We start from the raw sequence: 20,411 nt of genomic DNA, 5'->3' as shown, positions 1-20,411 counted from the left end.
AATTGTTCAAAGTTTGAAAATTGTTCGAACTAAAAAATGTTCAAAGTTTGAAAATTGTTCGAACTAAAAAATGTTCAAAGTCAAAAATTGTTCAAATTTTAAAAACTGTTCATATTTGAAAACAGAAAAAAAAATGAAACAGAAAAGTGAAACAGAAAAAATGAAAACAGAAAAGAGAAAAGAGAAAAACGAAAAAACAAAACAAAAGAAAACCGAAAATCCTAATAAAACCCGCCTGAAACAGCTATCCGAGCTTAAGTGGGCCGCGGCCCACACGGCGCCACGCGCGGGCGCGCCCCCGTTCGGTCACGCACACGGGCGCGTTATAGGGATTCGCCGTATTACACGCTCATTCACCCGCGCGCTGGGCCAGGCCCACGTATCGTGAAGGCATGAGCAACGCGAGCGGGCCGAGCTTCCGACTCGTTCGAGGCGATGCATAGGGAGACCCCGTCGGCCCGGCCCACATGATACACGTGCCCCTCCTCCCTTCCCATTTTTCTTACCCCTAGCGCAAGAAGAAGCTGCCTTTCCCCCCCGAACCTAAGCGAGAGAAATCCGAGCGAGCCCCTCCTCCTCCCCGGCGAATCCCTCCTCCCTGAGTATCCAAAGCGCGAAATGTCGAAGGTTTCGTCTCCCGGTGGCGGCGCCCTCACCCTGGGCACCAAGCGCCCTCCCGGCGCACCCGGACTCGGCAGGGGCCGAGAGTTCCTCATCCTCATCGCAGGGGCCCTTGCCGTGTTCGTCATCCTGTACGGACTCGGCTGCTTCAGGTGAGCTTGCTGCACCTTCACTTGTTGCTGAGGGGAGAGGCGCGAGAGAAAGGGAGGGTGTTCGTTTGCTCTGAAATGAATCTGGCTTGTTGGTGATGGCATACACGGTAATTTTGTTAGTCTTCTCGTTCTGTTTACGCTTCTTGGTGCGACTTTGAGGAAACAGCAATTCCCTCCAAGATGGAGTTGTTTCAGTGGTAGATAGGCGATTAATATATGTTAGAGTGGGTTGTGATGTTCGTCAGCCACATGCATAGATTCAGTCTTTGCTTTAGCCTTTGTGCGTTTCACACGGTCACGCCTACAAAAATAATAATGGTTAGAACGAGAACTAGCAACAGTAAATCTAATGGAAGGAATAATGTCACAGTTTGAAACCCTGAACAAAAGAACGCCCGTGGCAAGCGTTTGTCTCTATAAATAAGTTATCAAGCCAGTTTATTTATACAATGACTCAATGGATTTTGTTAAAAAATGGACATCAGAAAGATTAAAGTTGAGAAAGAGGAAAGTATGTCATAGGCCTGGTACTTTATGCTATGGTAAAACAGAATCAAGTTATACAAATCAAGCATCATATGGTGAAGGAACAACCAAACAATACCAGTCGCCTTTAAGGGGAACTAAGTTACTAGCATTTTCCTTAGCTTCTCCACTACCTATTTGACAAGCTGTTTCAAAATGGACATGCTGCCATCCTTCTTTGACTGCTTCAGTAATTGCATCTCTAAAAGCGAGTGTTTCAGCTGTCAGGGGATTTTGAATATTGTCGTATCCCCTTGCAGCAGCTAGCACAAACTCACCATCAGATATTCTTGCCACGACGCCGGTAGCAGCATGAGTAGATCCTGCATCATAGGCTGCATCAAAGTTAATTTTTGTGACCCCACTAATAGGAGCAGACCACTTTGCATTTTTTTCCCAGCAGTGGGTTTCGAGCTTTCACAGTAATCAAACATGTTTGATGAACAACCTCTTTAACCCAAATTCCAAGATGTCAATGGTAGAGGCTAGGGTTCTACCAGGTCTCGGACGAAGGTTGTAGGGGTGGAAGTGAGGGCGAAGGAGTTGGGGGCGCTGGCGCAGGCGGTGCGCCGCCGCTGCGCGGGTGAGGAGGAGGCGGCGCTAGGGCAGGAGGCGGCTAGGGTTTGGGGTCTCCCGTCTCCCTGAAGGAGACGACAGTTTAATACTGTTTATTGTCTGATTAATCACGAAGGGGTACATATGTTTATATAGGAGGACAGCCTCCTCTAAACCCTAGATAACTTGGGCTAAGCCCATAACTAGCCACTAGTGGGCTTATTACGGCTATACGTAAGACCGACCATAACATCTCTCCCCGCCTTCTCAAACAGCTCGTCCTCGAGCTGAACTTCTGGAAACTGCTGGCGGAAATCATCAAGCTTCTCCCAAGTCGCTTCTTCCTCCGGCATGCCTGTCCAATGCACCAAGACGTGCCACACACTGCGGCGCTGCTACGCCTGCATCACTCGGGACACAGTTGCAGGAGCGGGCGCGAGACGTCCATCCGAAGTAGGAGGAAGAGCTGGTGGCGCAGTAGGCGGGTCGCCACGGTAGGCCTTCGGGAGGCCCACGTTGAAGACGTCATGGAGGCGAGACCCTGGAGGTAGCTCAAGGCGGTAGGCAAGCGTGCCAACACGCTCCAGCACATGAAAGGGGCCGGCGTAGCGAGGCCCCAACTTGCGCTTGGAGCGCGGGTCCAAAGACTGGGCCGTCTCGTGGAGGAGGCGCAACCACACCCAGTCGCCCATCGCGAACTCCGCCTCGCGATGATGCGCATCATAGTACGTCCGAGCCAGCTGCTGTGCCTGAAGAAGTCGCTGGCGCGCCTCAGCCAGTATCTCGTCGCGGGTACGGAGCAAGTCGTCCGCCGTGTCAGTCCACGCCGTGCCAGGCGCATATGGAAGCATCGCTGGAGGTGGCCGCACATAGACCACCTCGAAGGGCGTGGTGTGCACGCGGAGTGATAGGAAGTGTTGTAGCAGTACTCCGCCCATGCCAGCCAGTCCACCCAAGCTCGTGGACGATCTCCAGTAATGCAGCTCAGGTACATGGCGATGATCTTGTTGACGACCTCGGATTGGCCATCCGTCTGGGGATGAAACGCCGTGCTCATGCGGAGCTTCACGCCCACCAACCCAAAGAGATCCCGCCAGACGTGGCCCGTGAACACAGGGTCACGGTCACTGACGATGGAAGACGGGAAGCCGGACGATGCCGTTGAAGAAGGCGCGTGCCACCGAAGCAGCCGTGTAGGGATGACCGAGGACGATGAAGTGCGTGTACTTGGAGAAGCGATCAACCACCGTGAGGATGACGGACTTGCCGCCAACCTTCGGCAGCCCCTCGATGAAGTCCATGGAGATGTCCGCCCACACCTGGGAGGGCACGTCCAGCGGCTGCAGTAGACCCGCCGGCCTGAGTGTCTCCGTCTTGTTCCGCTGGCACGTCACACACGACCGCAACCAGTCGCGCACCAGGGTATGTAAAAATCAGCGCGGAGACGATGAAGGGTCTTCTGCACGCCCTCGTGTCCTGCAGAGTGCGCCAAGGCCAAGGCCTGGTGGCGCAGGTCGCCATGATCAGGCACGAAGATGCGGCGGCCATGGAGGAGCAGCCCCTCGTCTAGGCGCCACGGCGCGGCCAGCTCGCCGTCGGCCAGGCGCTGGCGCAGCTGCTGCGCGTCCGCGGCCGTCGAAGTAGCGCGGCGGATGTCGTCGATGAAGGCGAAGGATGGCCCGGAGTGGATGCAGAAGACCGCGCCTACTGTGGGGGCGTCGGTCACGTCGTTGGCGTCACGGCGGGACAGGGCGTCGGCGACCGTGTTGGGGCGACCGAGGCGGTACTCTACGACGAAGTCGAAGTCGAAGAGCTTGCTGATCCACTCATGCTGCGGCACGGTGGAGAGGCGCTGATCCAGCAAGAACTTCAGGCTGTAGTGGTCCGTGCGCACACGGAATGTCCGGCCCCAAAGATAAGGCCGCCAGTGGCGCACTGCCTGGACCAGCCCGATCAGCTCACGCTCATACGCGGCGAGCTTGTGATGACGCGCGGCGAAGGGACGGTTGAAGAAGGCCAGCGGCCCCTCGCCCTGGTGGAGGACGGCGCCGCAGCCGATGCCGGAGGCGTCGCAGTCCACCATGAACGGCACGTCGAAGTCCGGCATCTGGAGGACGGGGCCCGTCGTGAGCGCCCGCTATAGGGCGGCGAACGCCGTAGGCGCCTCCTTGTCCCAAGAGAAGGCGTCGCGGCGAAGGAGGCGCGTGAGGGGCGCAACGATGAGGCCGAAGTCCTGGATGTACTTCCGGTAGTATCCCGCGAGGCCCAAGAAACCGCGAAGAGCCCGCGGCGACTGCGGAGTCGGCCACGCGGCAACAACAGCGACCTTGTCCGCGTCCATCGCGACACCGTCCGCCGAGACGACGTGGCCCAGGTACGCGACGGAGGTCGTGCCAAACGAGCACTTTGAGCGCTTGAGATGAAGACGATGCGCTCGAAGCTCGTTGAAGATGATGGCCACGTGCTGCAGGTGCTCCGCCCAGGATGCACTGTAGATAAGAATATCATCAAAGAAAACAAGCACAAAGCGGCGTAAGTAGGGGCTGAGCACGCCGTTCATCAGGGCCTGAAAAGTCGCCGACGCGTTGGAGAGGCCGAACGGCATCACCAAGAACTCAAAGTGGCCATGGTGAGTGCGGAACGCTGTCTTCGCGATGTCGTCCGGGTGCATCCGCACCTGATGATAGCCCGAGCGCAAGTCAAGCTTGGTGAAGAAGCGCGCGCCGTGTAGCTCGTCCAGGAGCTCATCCACTACGGGGATGGGGAACTTGTCCTTGGACGTCATGGTGTTGAGGGCGCGAAAGTCGATGCAGAAGCGCCACGTGCCATCGGCCTTACGCACAAGGAGCACCGAAGCGAAGAACAGTGAAGTCGAAATCCGAATGATGCCCTGCGCGAGCATGACCGCCACCTGACGCTCGAGCTCGTCCTTCTGCAGCTAGGGGTACCGGTACGGACGAACGGCAACAGGCGCCATGTTCGGCAGCAGGTGGATGCGGTGGTCACAGGGCCGCGAGGGAGGGAGGCCCTGTGGCTCGTCGAAGATGTCGTTGTGCTGCTGCAGTAGGTCGGCCAGGAGGGGGTGCGCCTCGTCGAGGGCGGCTGCCATCAGGTGGAGCTGCAAAGATGCGCCGGTGCTGCCAAGGCCCGTCCAGTGCACGCGGCGGCCGCCCTCGCGCCAGAAGATGAGGGACAGCACGTCGAGGTCCCACCGTATGGGATTAGCGTCGCGAAGAAGCCATAGTATGTTTTATTCCTCGATGACTGTGATCTTCTGGCTGGCTCCAATGATCCCTAGGGTGTGAAACTCCCCCGATGACTGTGATTTTCTGGTTGGCTCCGATGATCCCTAGGGTGCAAAACTTCTAGACTCGCGCATGGCGTTCTGTCGTGGGTGGCTCGCCGGTCTAAGAGCATGAGGTGTCTGTCGATCGATTGGGGCGCGGAGCATGAGTTGTCGTTGTGGGCGCCTCCGTAGCGTTGGCAGTGTGGCGTTCAGGTGCTTGGTCGCCTCAGTGAGGAAATCTCCGAGCGTCCACGTCTTCGGTGCGCGCTGGCGTGAGCGGCTGATGGTGATCTGTGGCGACATCCAAGTCTTGGACGCATAAGGAGATGGTGTCAGAGCCAGGGTCTGCGTGCCATCCGTCACGGGCTGGGCCTCTCGCATGGGGTTGAATCCTCGCTGACGACATTTGAATCGCGATGGGCCATGGGCTGGTGGAGGATCGTCCTTTGAGGTTGTGGGCTTCTCGCGTGTCTTTGGCCCATCTTTGCTGGCGCTGTTCGTCAACTCTAACGTTGTGGAATGGTCAACACAAGCTACCAAACCGGCGGCAGGGACATAGATGGGCGAGGCATCGCTTTTCACTGACAATGGATCCGCCTCAGGGCTCGTGTTGTGTCCTTAGGATAACAAATCGGGCACGACAGCGACCGAAGCCATTGGGGTCGTTGGCGAACGATTGGCAGAAGCTACCAAACCGGCAACAGGGGCAATGGTGGGCGAGACATCGCTTTGCCCGACAAGGGATCCGCCTTCGAGCTTGTGCAACGTCCATAGGATAGCAAATTGTGCACGACGCTAATCGAAGCCGGTGGGGTTGTTGGCGAGTCTGATTCCTGCCTCGCGGTGGGAGTGGTCGTTGCAGTGTGGTCGAAGGTTCGCTTTGCCCTAGGCAGGAGGGACAAAGAGCAAACGGGGAGGCCCTAGGTGTCTCGGGGTCGTTGGTGCCAGGCGTGGAGGACGATTTTGTTGGCATGGGGGCCAAGATGTCTCCGTCTCTTGCTGGGCTCCTTGTCCGAGAGCGCTTTTTGGCGCTTTTCCCGTTTTCTTTTTTGGCATGGTGACAAGGGCGACAGGCCCCACGCTATCCAAGCCATGGGTCCATCTAACTTTCCATGCTCGTTCCACGGCGGCCACGACGCATGTTTGAGCCGCCGTCGATAATAGCCACTTCGGCCACCCCATCGGCGCGCAGCGCCAGGGGGGGGAGGGGGGCTAGCCTTGTCCACCCAGGGGTGTCCAAGGACATGCCATTGGGGGCGCCAGTGCAACGCTTCTTGTGTCCCCGGCGACGCGTGCGGCTTGAATCCACAGGATCATCACCAGACCGGCCTCGCCACTAGCGTCTCCGCTAACATCGTTGCGGTCATCAGCAGGTGCTGCTTGGATCACCATGTCTTGCAGGGAAATGGAGCCGACGAGGCGGATGTTGACTAGGTACGTCAGAGTGTTGCTAGGGCAGGGATCAGCTCCATGATATCCAAGACAATGCGAGCTCGCGTCTGCTCGCCGGGTCGCTGGTGCGTGTTATCAACCGGAAGACTTCGAGATTGGCTCGCGAGCACATGTCTGGGTGTAGTTGCTCGAACGAGCAGCCTGCGCCAAGGAGGTGCTCGGCCATGTAAACATGTCATGCATGGGAAGGGATGCCACAAAGCTCAAGCTCGACACGGTGATCCAACCTGTTCTGGTTGGCGTGCGCTAGCCTGCCAAGGCCGGAGAGAGAAGGTGAAACTCGGGTTGCTGATGAAGTGTTCGCCGGTGAGGCGGCCATGCGCGGGCTTGGAGTTGAAGAGGATGAGGAAGTCCTTTGGGTTGTGGATGTGGCCGGAGAAATCACCAGGGAGGAGCTCTAGGGAGTTATCGAGGACTATCTCCACCTGCTCCATGGACACCGTCGGCCTGGTACCCATGATAGAGACGATCATGGCGTGCTGCAGGACCCTCTCGGTCTCCTCGATCTCGATGGAGCCGGACACGATGACCCGTGCTGGCTGAGGGGGCAAAGGTGATAGAGGAGTGTTGCGTGCAGCCTGCTGCATGGCAGTGGTGTCGTCGTTCCCTGCACCAGTACACGAGCTTCAGTGCGGTCCTGGGCATGCGTCTTCGGCGTGCAATCTCGAGAGCGATGGCCTGAGAGTAGGCAACAACGACACATGGTTTTGTTAGGGCAGCCACGTGTTGGATGGCCATGCTTGTGGCAGTGGAAACAGAGGCTTTTCTCCTCATCTAGTGTGGGGCTACAATAGCTTGGATGGGCCTCGTCAGCGTGTCGAGGGCGGCGCTATTGGTGGCTTTTGCGCCTGAGCCTCTCGTAGCCATCGGTGTCTGGCCTGCGAGGCGTGACGCTGTGGACCTCAGAGCGGGTGCTGAGGCAGGTGGAGGTGTGGGCATGACGAGGGTTGGGTGCCACGACCGCGGGCTAACGCAACGGCGACGAGGCTGGGGAGGGGCGCAAGGTAGGGAGCGGGCAAGCTCGATGTAGCCACGCGAGGCTGAGCTGGAAGACCCGTCCTCGGTGGCCAGCCAGCGATCCTCGCGGCGGTGGTGGTCGCCACAACTGCCGTTGGAGGACATTGCGCCGGGGAGGGGAGGGCTATCAACGGGGTTTCGACGAAGCTAGAGGTAGGGGGCTAGGGTTAGGGCTCGAGGAGGTGGGAGCGGACCACGTTCTTTCGTTTTCTTTCCATGTTTTCTACCGCGGAAGCTATGCTGATTTGAGCCTGTTTACATCCCAGCGATCCCCTTCCTAACTTATAGGCAGCTGATTGGGTGATGCATGTTTTAGCGTTGGTCTAGTGATGCTTCCCTATTGTTCTGCATTAAATTGTCATATGGATATGTTTTTCTGTGCAACCATATAGCAATTTTAAGTAGATTTTGCTAGAGGCTACTTTCATCACTAGTGGTAGCCAACTTATCATATTAAGTAACTTAAATTTGACAGACATTGAGTTGCCGATGATGGAAGAAGTTATTTTCGCAACTGGTCGTGATAGTTACTCCCTCCGTCCCAAAAAAGATGTCTCAGATTTGTCAAAATTTGGATGTATCTATACACTAAATTGTGTCATCCAAATTTAGACAACTTTGCGACATCTTTTTTGGGACAGAGGGAGTATAAACTTACCGTTACCTCATTCAACTAGTAGATGCAGGTTGGGAGGTTTGGGTTATATTACGCACTTGAACAATCCTTGTTGATTGTTTCACCTTCCTTAATGTTTCACATTCATGCACCAACTAATGAATGAATAGAAATGTGCTGAGTGATTCTCAGGATATCTTTGCGCGATCTTGTTCCTTTCAGAAACAGAATTTAGTTGGTGATTATCCCTTTTGGTTGAATCAACTGTGCTTCCCTTGTTGGCTTGTTGGGGCTTATATCACATCACTTCCTTTCTAATACTACACGACACAGTATTGTAAGCAGCAAATGTGCATATAACAACGCCTTATTGACTGTTTGCATGCTTCGAGTTTGATAATTATTGGGGCAAAATTATTATTGTGTGACAATGATGAGCTGTTGCTTGTAAGATGTTTGTGAGCCTAGGAGTAATAATTGTTGGAGTATGTTGCTAGTAAGATCAGTAGTTCATCTATATATTTCGAAATGACCATGTATACCTGGAGCAGTTTGTAGAATTATGACTGGATGATCTTAAATTAAGTGGGATTGACTAATAAATGTTTGTCTGTTTCCTTGATAAGCAAATTTTAAGCTGTGTTCTCAATTATTTTTGTCAGGCTGCACTGATGCTACCAAGACTAACAACCATTATATAACTTTTAGAATTATATAGCTCGAAAAAACATGAGCTTTATCAAATACATGCCCTGCTATTATTAATTGCTTGTGCTGTACCCTTGAAGGAACGGCCGCCGCCGCCGCAGAGCACCCCATTATGGCAGGAGGTTTGGCCGTGGCAGCCAGTGAAGACTTATCAGGTAAATTGCTGGTTTTGCTTACATGTGCTGTAGTTGCAATTTGTGGATGGCGCCGATTTTTTTTTTGCATAGTTGTGTCGGGTGCGGTGTGGTTTAATTGCAACAATCAATTAGATGACTACTTGGTGATCTAGAACCAGTAACTGAAGACATGTTTTATGCGAGGCTTAACAGTTTATTTCAAAATATATTTTTCATTCCTACAATACATGATTTTCTGTTCATTTGAAGCATTAATGAGGCGACTAATACATCTAATTACATAATTAGCCTGCAATATTTCGGATGATGTTTGTCGTTTATCTCTGTTTACTTGTGTATCTAAGAGTGTTCATGTGTCAGGAAAATTATGAGTCAGTTGAGAGTAGTCCATTTTTTGTAGCTTTTGATCCTAGTCTACTTTTGGCCTGTTATTCTTCTTTTATAGAGGCCACGATGGGCTTTGGTTTGCGGAAAACATTTATTTTGTTCTCATATATAGTTAAAAACAGTGGCAGACCAAGGATTCGGGTACGACCAGGGCTAAATCCTACTGGCAAAAAAGTAAAAATCCTAAAAGTAAAAAAAAAACATACCATGTCATCTTAATTGACACTATATTACATTCGATCATATGATATTTTTAAAAATTCTTTCTGAAATCTCATAGTATGGTTTGTTGCTAATTTCATAGAAAAATTGTGACCAACTGGTTAGCGCAGAATTAATAGAAAATACTCCCACCTACAAGTATTTCAAATATTTAAACGTATCTCTTCAACTGGCTTGTGAAGGCTACTATCTGCGAGAATGTCATCTAGATTAAACTCAACACCAGGATTCCTGATTGACCACAATGATTAGGATGTCTTGTTGTGGCTGAGTGTCTAGTCGGCCCAACCAACCATCTGGTTTCTGTTCACATCTATTTGGAATACCTGAGCCCAGAATTGGCGAATTGTGAAGCTGATGAAACTAAGATGACATTTGTCGTGATTAGAAAGATTCTAACATCTTTGCTCAATTCATTTTCTATGTCTACGTTGTCAGATTGAATAAAACCAGTTAATCAAAGTGTCTAACCCCTAATATCAGTATTTGGAAATAGTAATCAAATAAGAGGAAACGATTGGAAAGGCAAACAATTACCTAAAAACCAAGAGCACCAAATAAGACACCAGCCGCCCGTTGGAGGCGACGAGCCCATAATTCCAGCGGAATGCCGGAGTGTGGGACGGAGGCAACGGGCGTGGGGCTGCGCAGTGCGCTGTGAACAAATTAATTGACAACCTGGTTGTTGTTAGCCCTTGGCCTTCCGACTCCTTAACACGGGTTAAACTCCTGTGAATTGCAATTTTCAGTAAAAAATCTGAATGGGTTACCAGTACTACACGGGCCCAGACCAGGGCTGCAGCCCTGGCTGCTGGGTACACAGTTCCGCACCTGGTTAAAATTACACTGACAATAGCCCATACCGTCTACTATCTAGGTCGGATACTCTGACTGCTAGTTTCTTAATCTGTGCAAGTTTCAGTTGCTGTATTGATACTTCATGCCAAAATGAAACTCCATGTGTCTAGTTGCTTTTATTTGCCTCATAGGCCCAAAACTTCCAACTGACAAGTTTTTTTTAATCTTCTTAACTGGACAGGTCTGCGTGATCCTGAGTTTTGAAGGAAGACTTTTACTATTTTGGAAGAGTCAAGTAATGATAGAGGTGGTCATTTTGTGGATGCAGTGGTGTAATCCAACGGTTGAGATGCAATGATTAATTAACTTGTCCTAAAAACAATTAAGCAACTTGTATGAGAATTATGGGACGCGTGGCTCCTCTGGGGACTATATAACCAGGGAGAGTGGGAGGATGGGTGGCACGCAACCAAAAACCCTATTTTCTTTGTCTTGTCTATTTTCCTGCTTTGCCTTGTTCTTTAGCTTTTCTTTTTTTCCCAGCAAGATATCACTGTTTGGGCCTGAACCGCTAGGCGCTCCGCTCTTTTATTTGCACGCACTAGGATGTGGACATACTATGGACAAAGTCAAGGAAAAGCAGACCGATTATGTGTGAAAAAAGGGACAAATATGAGTGGCCTTGCATACATTGATTTTTTTTGCACGCGAAGGTGTTTTATAACTGTTTGTTTTCGCTATTATGGTTGGACAAAATTATGAGGATTCAAGACCACTTCGATGAGCGACAGTTTGAGAAAATCATCTTTCTAAAGAATTTTTTTGTTCCAACTGACTGAATTTAGGCTGAAAATAAATCAAAATTTCTGAAAAGGAGGAGAAATATTCGTTTCCAGAGGTCGGGAGCACGGGATCTGCACTCCCATCCCACGAGACTGAACACGAGCTGACATATTGCAGCGAGCATGTCAGATCTATATAGCCTAACAAGAAAGCAATCAAGGATTCATACCAAAATCAAGTCTATGCCTGACTATGAAATTTAGGGATTAGCTTGTTCGTGAAGAAAACAGAAACATGATATTGCGATGTATTGCGATGGAAAGGCAAACCTTGATAGTCGTCCATTGATCGCCGCGCCTGCTGCCCGGACGGAGAGAAATCCGGAGATGTTGAAAGATGAACAACATGAAAGAGCAGGGCAAAGGGCTGCCGCTTGCACCTCTGCTCGATCTGCAGACGAGGGCCTGCCCACCGCCGGCTAGCTGGGCGAATCTTCAGCGATCTGGGATTGTAGATGGCGTGAGGCAGAGGATAAGAAAACGGGGAAAGAGAGAGAGCAGCAGGCCTTATGTCAGCTGGACGTGACCTCCATCGGAAAGCACGGCTGCACAAGGGGCCGGCTCCCTCGCGGGCCCATGAGGTCAGTGGTTACAGGGTACTTACGTTGGTTCACCTCGGGAGTCACCAACTCGTGCCGACCAAGGAGCGATCTGAGATCTGACCCGTGATTTACCGGAACGGAAAGTAGAACCTGGCTGACGTCTCCGAGTCAGGCTGCAGGTGGGAGTGGGCATAAGTGGGACTAATTAAGCCCATCCCACTTAATCATCTTGGTGGGCACCCGTTGGACAGCAGAAAAAATAAGTGGGCTGTCCCATTTAGCCCGCTGGGAACCCACCACACCACTAACCCAGTCTGCAGGCTCCTCTCGATGGAGACTGGAGAGCGCCGCCGACGACTTCCGCGCCATGCGCAGCCGCCTGCTGGAGATGCTGACGGTGCTCCCGGCGACGGCTCGTCCCTCCGGAGCGTAAGAGGCAGTTGCCCAGCATCATGGACCGGTCGGTGCCGGTGTACCAGCTGGGAGCGATGGACTCGGACGAGACCACGAGGGCCAGCATGGACACCGACCGTGCCCGCATGGCCGCATCGCATTCCGCGCGAGGTCGAGCGCGACCAGGCCGGCGCCACACCCCATGCTGGAGAGGCTGTACGCGGCGACGTCCTCCCGCATGCCGAAGCGGGGCACGACCCTGCAGGCAAGCGACGGCGCCGGGGAGATGAGGGAGACGTTGACGACGAGCATGTCGACGTCCGCGGGCGCCACGCCGGTTCTGACGAATAGCTCCACGATGGCCTCGTCGAAGAAGGCGTCCATCTCGTCGAGCGCGTCCCGGTGGGTGAGCGAGTCCTCGCGGCACTCGAGGATGCTGCGCAGGCCGTAGCTGTGCTCTCGATGCCGGAGCGCACGATGACGCGGAGGAGGAACCGGAGCTCGGGAGGCCGAGGTGCTTGTTGCGCAGGATCACCTCGTCGTCGCTCTGGTGGAGTTCATACAGCTCAACATCTACGGCTCCATGACCACAGAGAGTCATCATCTCTGCTCATGGGCAGCCACGGGACATGCATCACGACGTGCTTCACAAGGACCACGACGGAGTGAGCGGAGTCTGAATTCAGCAATGTTAAGCAGCGAAAGAGCCCAGCTCCCCTGTTAAGTGGGATGCCCACTTATTCCCACATAATCTACGTTTATTTGGTGGGATGCCCACTTTACGAACATCAAACTGTATTGGGACGAGGTGGATTTTAGTGGGACTCCCACCTCTAATCCCACTTGCAGCCTGAGGACCAATGGCCTGGTCGCAGAGCATCGGGCTGGCCTGGACATGGTGCTTCCCTGCTAGCCCCGGTGCCAAATGAACGGTGGCACGGCGCACCAATTATTTAATTTGATAATTAAAGCGGTTTGATTTATGATATCGGTTTATGTTAATCAATGCAGTTTACCTAGCGCCTCCACAACCTGAGACGTGGAGGCCGATTAGGGTCGCCTGAATAGGCGCTAGCCGCTAGGCCTCCATGCGCGCGGGTGCTGGATCACCACGGCCGCCGCATCGGCCGTCTTCCACATAGCCGGGGCCAGCCGAACCAACAATCCTGCACGAGCCAAAGGAAGGCCATGGCCAGCCCAGCAGCACGGCGGACACCGCCTCCGCCGACTCCTGCCGCCAGGTCAAGGGCGCGCCTTCCTCAGCACTCCGATCCGATACTCGTGGCATATATCCCGGAGGAACGCGCTCGACGACGACGAACGCCGGACTAAGGAGGCGATGCGAAGGAGGGGTTGGAGGGGACAGACGGGATTTAGGATGAGATTTGGGATCGATGAATGAAGTTGACCAGGTCTGGGGTCGGGCGGCGCTACGTTGGGGCTGGAAGGATTTTGGGCCGGGCCCCGACACCGGCCTGTTATACTAGTGCTGATTTGATGAGTAGTATAATTTATACTAGTCTTCTTTTTAGCACTAGTATAATCTATTTAGGGCCTTTAGATCCACTCAAATGAATGGTTGTTATTCATTTGAGGGTACCTTAAAACAGCTCTAAAAATGGAGGGAATTCCTCATTTGACACTACTTTCAAATATGATTCCTTATTTGACACGAAACCTTTTCACTCCCTTATTTGACACGTAGTGTAAATATTTTTGCCTTATATGAGACTAGTGCATTTTGATAGCAAACAGTGTTAGTTGAAGGCTAGAAAGATGCTTTTGCCCCTAGTGACAAACAAATTACAAAACAAATGTTGTTGTATTGCTCAGGGTTAAAATACCAAACAGGGCCCAAAACATGTTAGCTAGTCATGGAATCAATTTTATTTCAACAACACATTACTGTTTACGTGCGTCGGCTAAAAGCAGAAGTCCAGCACGCATACAGGCGGGACGACGTAGGTAGGACAGGAGGGACGCGCTGTAGTCGCCGAACCGTGACAAGCTGCTAATAACCTGAAGACAAAGCACTGAAACTGGATTGCGAGAGAGAGTTTGTGCGCAAATTAACATCCTGCGGCTCTTTTGTTTTTTCGTTCTTTTTTTTATCGATCTAAAGACATGCAAGAGCATCCAGCTACTGATCCTAATCTCACGCCTCGTCCATCCTGCTGCTCCGCCAGCACACCTCATTGCTGGATGTAGAGCAGGCCACGAGCACTGCACCGCACGCCTTCTCACTGGACTAGGCCCCCCGTGCTCGTCGGCAAGCACGCCGATGCCCAGTGCGTCTCCTTCCTAGACGTCAAGGGTATTTTAGTCCACCCTAAAAACATTTGACGGAATGACATGACAGACGGATCAAACGGCAGTGTCATATAAGGAAAAAATTACACTTATGAATTATTCCCTCCGTCCCAAAATAGAAGATGTTTTAGCTTTGTGAGGCAAATGTATCTAGTTCTCTTTTAGTGTAGCGAACGTACACACTAAAAGAGAACTAGATACATTTGCTTCACAAAGCTAAAACATCCTATATTTTGGGATGGAGGGAGCACTACACCACGTCCTCAAATAGATGGCACTCAAAAGTGCCTTCTAAAGTATCAAAAGTGCCTATAATTGTTTCTAAAGGCATAAAAAAAAGTGCTAGGGAATGTTTAGACTAGAAAGGTATTTAGTGACACTCCTAAAAAGTGCCTTCTAAAGTGAGATTTAGAGGCACTATTGATTTTGCCTCTATATATCTTTGGGGGCAACATGAAAAGTGCCTTCTAAAGTTAGAGGAAGGCACTAGTGATATTACCTCTTTATTTCTTTCTAGGCAATTTCAAAAGTGCCTTCTAAAGTGAGATTTAGAGGCACTATTTAGATTGTCTATATTTATCTTTGTAGGCAATTTCAAAAGTGCCTTCTAAAGCAACATGTGGAGGCACTATTAATATTGCCTCTATTCCTTCTAAGACAAATTCAATAGTGCCTACTATAGTTATATTAGAGGCACTTATCATGCACCATTTCCAATACAAATCCATTACAGCCATGCTTTTACACAGATAGTACAACAGCTATAAACAGTACATTTCAATTTAGATTTCAAATCAACCACGACATTCCGTTTACAATTCAAATCAAAATCAACCACACCAACATTCAGTTTCGACCTAACAATGAAGATCTAGCAGGAGCACATGATCTCCAGCAGCAGCAGCTCGCCTGCTCCTCCACACGCGACAGCTCGACAAGAAAATTAATGGCCAGAAGAAATATTTAACGCAATTTAACTCTGAAAGAAAATAAGCTTGACAAGAAGCAAGTTACACTCGAGTTCTAGGCTTGTAGACAGCCTCTTGGCCCCGATGTGCATAGTAAATACAATAACACTTTAACAGAAAGATCAGAATAGAAAGAGAAAATAGACAACTTTGTGAATTAATAGAAAGTTGGTTTCAGTCCCAACTTTGTGAAGTAGTTGCAGCTAGGATCAGAGTTGAGGATTTCTCAAGTTATATGGTACTTCATGTAGTTGTGAATTAACAGAGCAATATCACTAACTGAACTCCTGTACTGAGAAATACTTGGCAAGAGAGTACACTACTTTGATGATCATAATGTTTTTAGTGTTATAACATGCACTTATTGAAAATCAGATCATCTAAAGCAAGCACTAGAGCAGCAGAAGTCACAAATAACCAAGTAATCAATAGACGAACAAGTAAGGCATCTCAATACACATGCCACTGGGAAATCTATATTTTACATGTGTAAAACTGAGCATATCATGGTCCACAATCATGTAATAATCCACTACAGCAGCTACAGATCATTGTAAATGACTAAATCATAACAATTATCATCATCACAACAACTGAATATGAAACCATCAGCGTAGACACTAAAAATCATAACTGTCCAACAGCAAATGTTTTTCCAATAAATTTAAGTTTTTCCAATATATTATTTCTCAGGCTACTAATATCAAATCTGGAAAATGAACCACATACTAATATCGGGGTACTAATACAAATATAGTAATAGCAATGGAATATGGTGATACCTGCAACGTCTGGATGTATTTCTTTGATCTGTCCAGGTCTTTTTTGCCCAAACTTAATTCAAAATAATCTCCTCTATCCATGTCCTGGAAGCAGCAAGCTTCAGCTCAGTATAGAAAAACAATGATGTCAAAAGAACATTCTTCAGCAAACCATGACAGACTGAAAGCAAATGATCAAAAAGACTCATGGTGTGATTTAATTCAGCGAAGTATGGTTATTACTGTAGCATAAAACATAGAAGAGAAGAATAGAAAAAGTTACCGACTGCCCCTGGTAAACCTTCTCGATTGCTTCACTAGCAGCACTAGCTTTTAAGATAGCATCGCTGGAGGCACTTGATTCCACGCCATACCCAGAAGCACGCCACTGGGGCAAACCTCCATCCAAAACCCAGACTTTGTCATGTCCATAAGCACGAAACATCCTGGCATCAAGAGAGCAAGCATCAGAGTAGGAACGAACCATATTGCAAATGTATTGGTAAGGAAACTCTAATAATTTAAGAACATATAAGAACAATAGTCTCTTGTTTCTGCCATAATTCTGCTCTAACTTGTTTTAATTAGTTCCGTGGAAGGAAAAAAATAAAGAAACTTACCACCAAACACGAGCGGCGCTAAATAGCCCCTTTCCATCGTAAACATCTTTGCTGTAGATGCCAAGGGAAGATACAGCAGCATAAAATGCTTTTTCAAATGGCAGCATGTGTGGCAACTGAATAAAAAAAGAATACATTAAGTTCATGTGACTGTTGAAAATAGCAAGTGAAGACCAACATAGGGAAGAACTGGAACAGAAACTTTTCTACCACCAAACTAGTTAGTGCAATGCTAAGCAGCCTGCCCGTGTAGCTACGAGAAACCTAACTTCAATAACTCTGTGACTTTGAATCAACAAATAAGGATTGCTAAAACAGGAATCGGCAGATCACAACACAAACAAAAGAAGGCTATCTGGGTGTATTCAGTGTGTATCATATAACAGCAAACGTTTTAGTTTGCCTGTTTTGAACTTTCATTATTTGGAATTGGCTAAGGCTATTTCTGCCGATCTGCAAAAGAATAGCACATAAGGTGTAAACCCCTACAAATGTCCATGCCCATAGATTGTTGTATTGAGCCAGATGTTTGGTTTCACTAATAAAGAAACTGGGGCGGTTACCATGTCCTTGTATAAATAGACGAAGGAGGTTTACATCATTTCTTTACCTAGCGTTCTTGCCTACTAAAGAAGTGCATAAATGCACAGAATATTGTTATCATTTACAGTTAAATATACCGCTAAACAAGTATGGAGAAAAGCGAGGATATCAGAAGTAAAGAAATGCAGAATTGCAGAGCGATGTAACCATGTAGTGCACTAATAAAGCTCATAAGACTAATTAGTTAACTGTCGGAAATCTCACGCTGAGCAGAGTGCGGTGCTGGCACACTAACCTCGATGATCCATCTCACGCTGAGCAAACGCACTGTCGGAAATTCAGTTAAAAGTACACACAGTAGATTAGGGACATCCCGATCGATCTCACGCTGAGGAAACGCACGGGCGGAAAGGAACGGGACTCTGCAGCTTGGAGACGGCGGCGGCACTGACTGCAATCAGGAGGGGCGCGCTCAATGACCATCCAGGCGTGAAAGAAGTCGCGCACTGCGGCGTCGCACCTCCAATCGCAGACGACGAGGTCTCCCCCGTCGAAGCAGATGAAGCAGACGACCTCCTCGTCGTCCTCCTCCTTCTTCCTCGCCGCGGCCTGCCTCGCGTCCGCGGCGGTTAGGGCGGGGGCGGGGGCGGCGACCATGACCACCCGAGCACCAGGACGGCCGCCGGAGTTCAACTCCGACGAGGGGCGCAAACCCTAGCTCCCATGCGGGGTAGGGCACAGCCGCACGAGGAGGCGCCCCGAAAATCTAAGAGGAGGAGATGATAAAGGGCGGCTAGGTGCGTCGTTCGCGCTAGGCGACGGCGGCAGAAACCACCGGAGGCGGCCGGGGTTGAGCGGCGACGGCGGCGGCGATTTCGGTCGCAAGAGCGAGGAAGAGGAGAAGGGGAGGACGACGCGGGGCGTGGACTGGGTTGACCGGCTCGGTCGAACCGGTTGCTTCGACCCAGCCGGCCCACATTCAGTGGGTGCAATTTCGTCATTTGACCTAGGTTTAATTGAAAATACCCTGAATTATATTGTGTCAACTTGCATAACTTACGTGAATAATTCTGCAAAGTAACCTTGGATAGATGGTTAGGGCATCCGCACCGGCCAGACCCATCCGAACTACCCAAACCGTCCGTTTTTGTCCGGATGGATCGCGGGTTGGACGTTTTGCGTCGGTGGTAATTTTTGATCGATGCCCCAGCGGTGTATCCCAAATTGTCCGCCCCGGCCTGCATCAGTGCAGTTTCAGTTTCGTCAGAAGTCTGAAACATCATGCCTGCCCTGCCTCGCCGTCGATGTCGTCCTCGTCGAGCGCCGGGAATGGAAACCCCATGTCGTTCTCGACCTCCTCGCTGAGTATTTGGGGCTGACGCCGTTCAGGACGTCGTCGCCAAGATCACAGTAGGGCGAGGTGGAGCAGCTCCGCTGCAGCGAGATGACGATGTCCACTTCCGACAGCTATTCCCCGGGGTCCTGCACCTCGCCGGCCCAGCCTTCCGCGTCAGGTGACTCGGTGGCGGTCCAGTCCCCGAAGTCCGACCAAGAGCGCCCGCCGAGTCCTCTGATTTGGTCCAATTTTTGTAGCCACAAATCGATACAAACTAGTAGTAAAAATTAAGAGGAATCAAGATGAAAAATCAAGTCGTGGGGCAGATTAAAGATTGGAGCAGCACCGAGAGAGGCGGTTGACCACGTCCCTGCTCGGCCATGGCGAGGAGGAACTCCTCCGCTCGCATCCAGTCCCGTACTGACCGTGCGATTGGAACTAGAGCAGCAGTAGCTTGGCCCGTCTCCATGCAAGAATCAAAGCAAGAGCAGCAGCTCCACCTGTGCGATTGGGAGCAAATCATGGAGGAATTAGAGCATGGAGGAATCATCGTGTGGTTGGAATCAGAGCGGCAGCAGCTCCACCCGTCTCGAAGGAGGAATCAGGGCAAGGAAAAAAGAGAGGAAAAAGTGGAGCGGCTGCTCCACCCGTCTCACTGTGGTGATCTGGACGCGAGCGTAGCAGCAGCGGCGGAGGAGCTTGATGATGTCACTCGAGTTGGGAAACCCCAAGAGGAAAGTGGTGATGTAGATATCAACAAGTATTCCCCTTAGTTATGAAACCAAGGTTTAATCGAACAGTAGGAAACAAAGAATGGCACCAAGGTTGAAGTAGAGACCTGCACAACTGTAACACCCCGGATGTAATTTATCTAATATATACTCCAACTCTTGCCGTTTCCGGCGCTAAGTTATTTTATTTCCTCAGGTTCAGGTTTTTGTCTCTGTGTGTTGTTATCGTTGTCATGGATCTCATATCATGTCATCATATGCATTGCATTTGCATACGTGTTCGTCTCATGCATCCGAGCATTTTCCCCGTTGTCCGTTTTGTATTTCGGCGCTCCTATCTCCTCCGGTGGTCATTTCTGTCTTCTTTTCGTGTGTGGGGGTTAAACATTTCCGGATTGGACCGAGACTTGCCAAGCGGCCTTGGGTTACTACCGGTAGACCGCCTGTCAAGTTTCGTACCATTTGGACTTCGTTTGATGCTCCAACGGTTAACCGAGGGACCGAGAAGGCCTCGTGTGTGTTGCAGCCCAACACCCTTCCAATTTGGCCCAAAACCCACCAAAACCCTCTCCATCATCTAGAGCGTTCGATCACAATCGCGTGCCCGAAAACCGCACCTCATTTGGACTCTCCTAGCTCCTTCTATGTCTATAAATAGCCCCCCTCCGAAATTCACGTCTCCTTCCCCCGAAACCCTAGATCCACTCCACCCGCCGCCGCCGGACGAAATCCCGCAGGCCAGACATTGTCCGCCGCTCGCTCAGACCAACCGGGGCTTGCCATGTGGCCCGCGCGTCCCACTTCGCCGTTCCCGCGCCGCCGGCCCGCCCGGGCCCAGGCGGGGCCCTCACGGCCCGGTCGCCCCGCGCCCTTGCTTCCCCGCGGCCGA

General features: G+C 50.8%; 2 protein-coding genes and 1 long non-coding RNA gene across 12 annotated transcripts; 1 reads left to right on the top strand and 2 right to left on the bottom strand.

Moving 5' to 3' along the window:
- The first annotated feature begins 506 nt into the window (after positions 1-506).
- LOC119355531 lies at positions 507-10,975 on the top strand. The gene is made up of 3 exons (XR_005171607.1): positions 507-773; positions 9,013-9,087; positions 10,718-10,975. It is a non-coding gene; the product is annotated as an uncharacterized LOC119355531 (long non-coding RNA).
- On the bottom strand, positions 1,154-13,587 carry LOC119355530. Of its 5 annotated transcripts, XR_005171605.1 has the most exons (4): positions 13,270-13,587; positions 11,589-11,761; positions 10,216-10,407; positions 1,154-1,633 (listed from the first exon to the last, which is right to left on the bottom strand). XR_005171605.1 is itself a non-coding variant. In XM_037622349.1 (3 exons), the coding sequence occupies exons 1-3, from the start codon at positions 12,051-12,053 to the stop codon at positions 1,341-1,343; spliced, it is 597 nt and encodes a 198-aa protein (XP_037478246.1). In that variant the 5' UTR covers positions 12,054-12,175; the 3' UTR covers positions 1,154-1,340. The 5 variants fall into 5 exon arrangements, 2 of the variants coding, with proteins under 2 accessions (XP_037478246.1, XP_037478247.1); XR_005171606.1 differs by lacking the exon at positions 13,270-13,587 and having other exon boundaries at positions 1,154-1,621; positions 11,589-11,867; XR_005171604.1 differs by lacking the exon at positions 13,270-13,587 and having other exon boundaries at positions 11,589-11,866.
- A 773-nt stretch (positions 13,588-14,360) lies between these two features.
- On the bottom strand, positions 14,361-18,389 carry LOC119355528 (thiosulfate sulfurtransferase-like). Of its 6 annotated transcripts, none has more exons than XM_037622344.1 (5): positions 17,858-18,389; positions 16,913-17,028; positions 16,576-16,738; positions 16,314-16,397; positions 14,361-14,582 (listed from the first exon to the last, which is right to left on the bottom strand). In XM_037622344.1, exons 1-5 carry the CDS (start codon positions 18,110-18,112, stop codon positions 14,562-14,564), a joined length of 639 nt encoding a protein of 212 aa, XP_037478241.1. In that variant the 5' UTR covers positions 18,113-18,389; the 3' UTR covers positions 14,361-14,561. The 6 variants fall into 6 exon arrangements, with proteins under 6 accessions (XP_037478241.1, XP_037478240.1, XP_037478242.1 ...); XM_037622343.1 differs by lacking the exon at positions 14,361-14,582 and adding an exon at positions 15,317-15,557; XM_037622345.1 differs by lacking the exon at positions 14,361-14,582 and adding an exon at positions 15,317-15,542.
- Positions 18,390-20,411: the final 2,022 nt, after the last annotated feature.

Source organism: Triticum dicoccoides, chromosome 2A (assembly GCF_002162155.2).
Source record: "Triticum dicoccoides isolate Atlit2015 ecotype Zavitan chromosome 2A, WEW_v2.0, whole genome shotgun sequence".
In the NCBI taxonomy this organism is placed as follows: domain Eukaryota; kingdom Viridiplantae; phylum Streptophyta; class Magnoliopsida; order Poales; family Poaceae; genus Triticum; species Triticum dicoccoides.
This window is presented reverse-complemented; position numbering and strand designations above follow the sequence as displayed.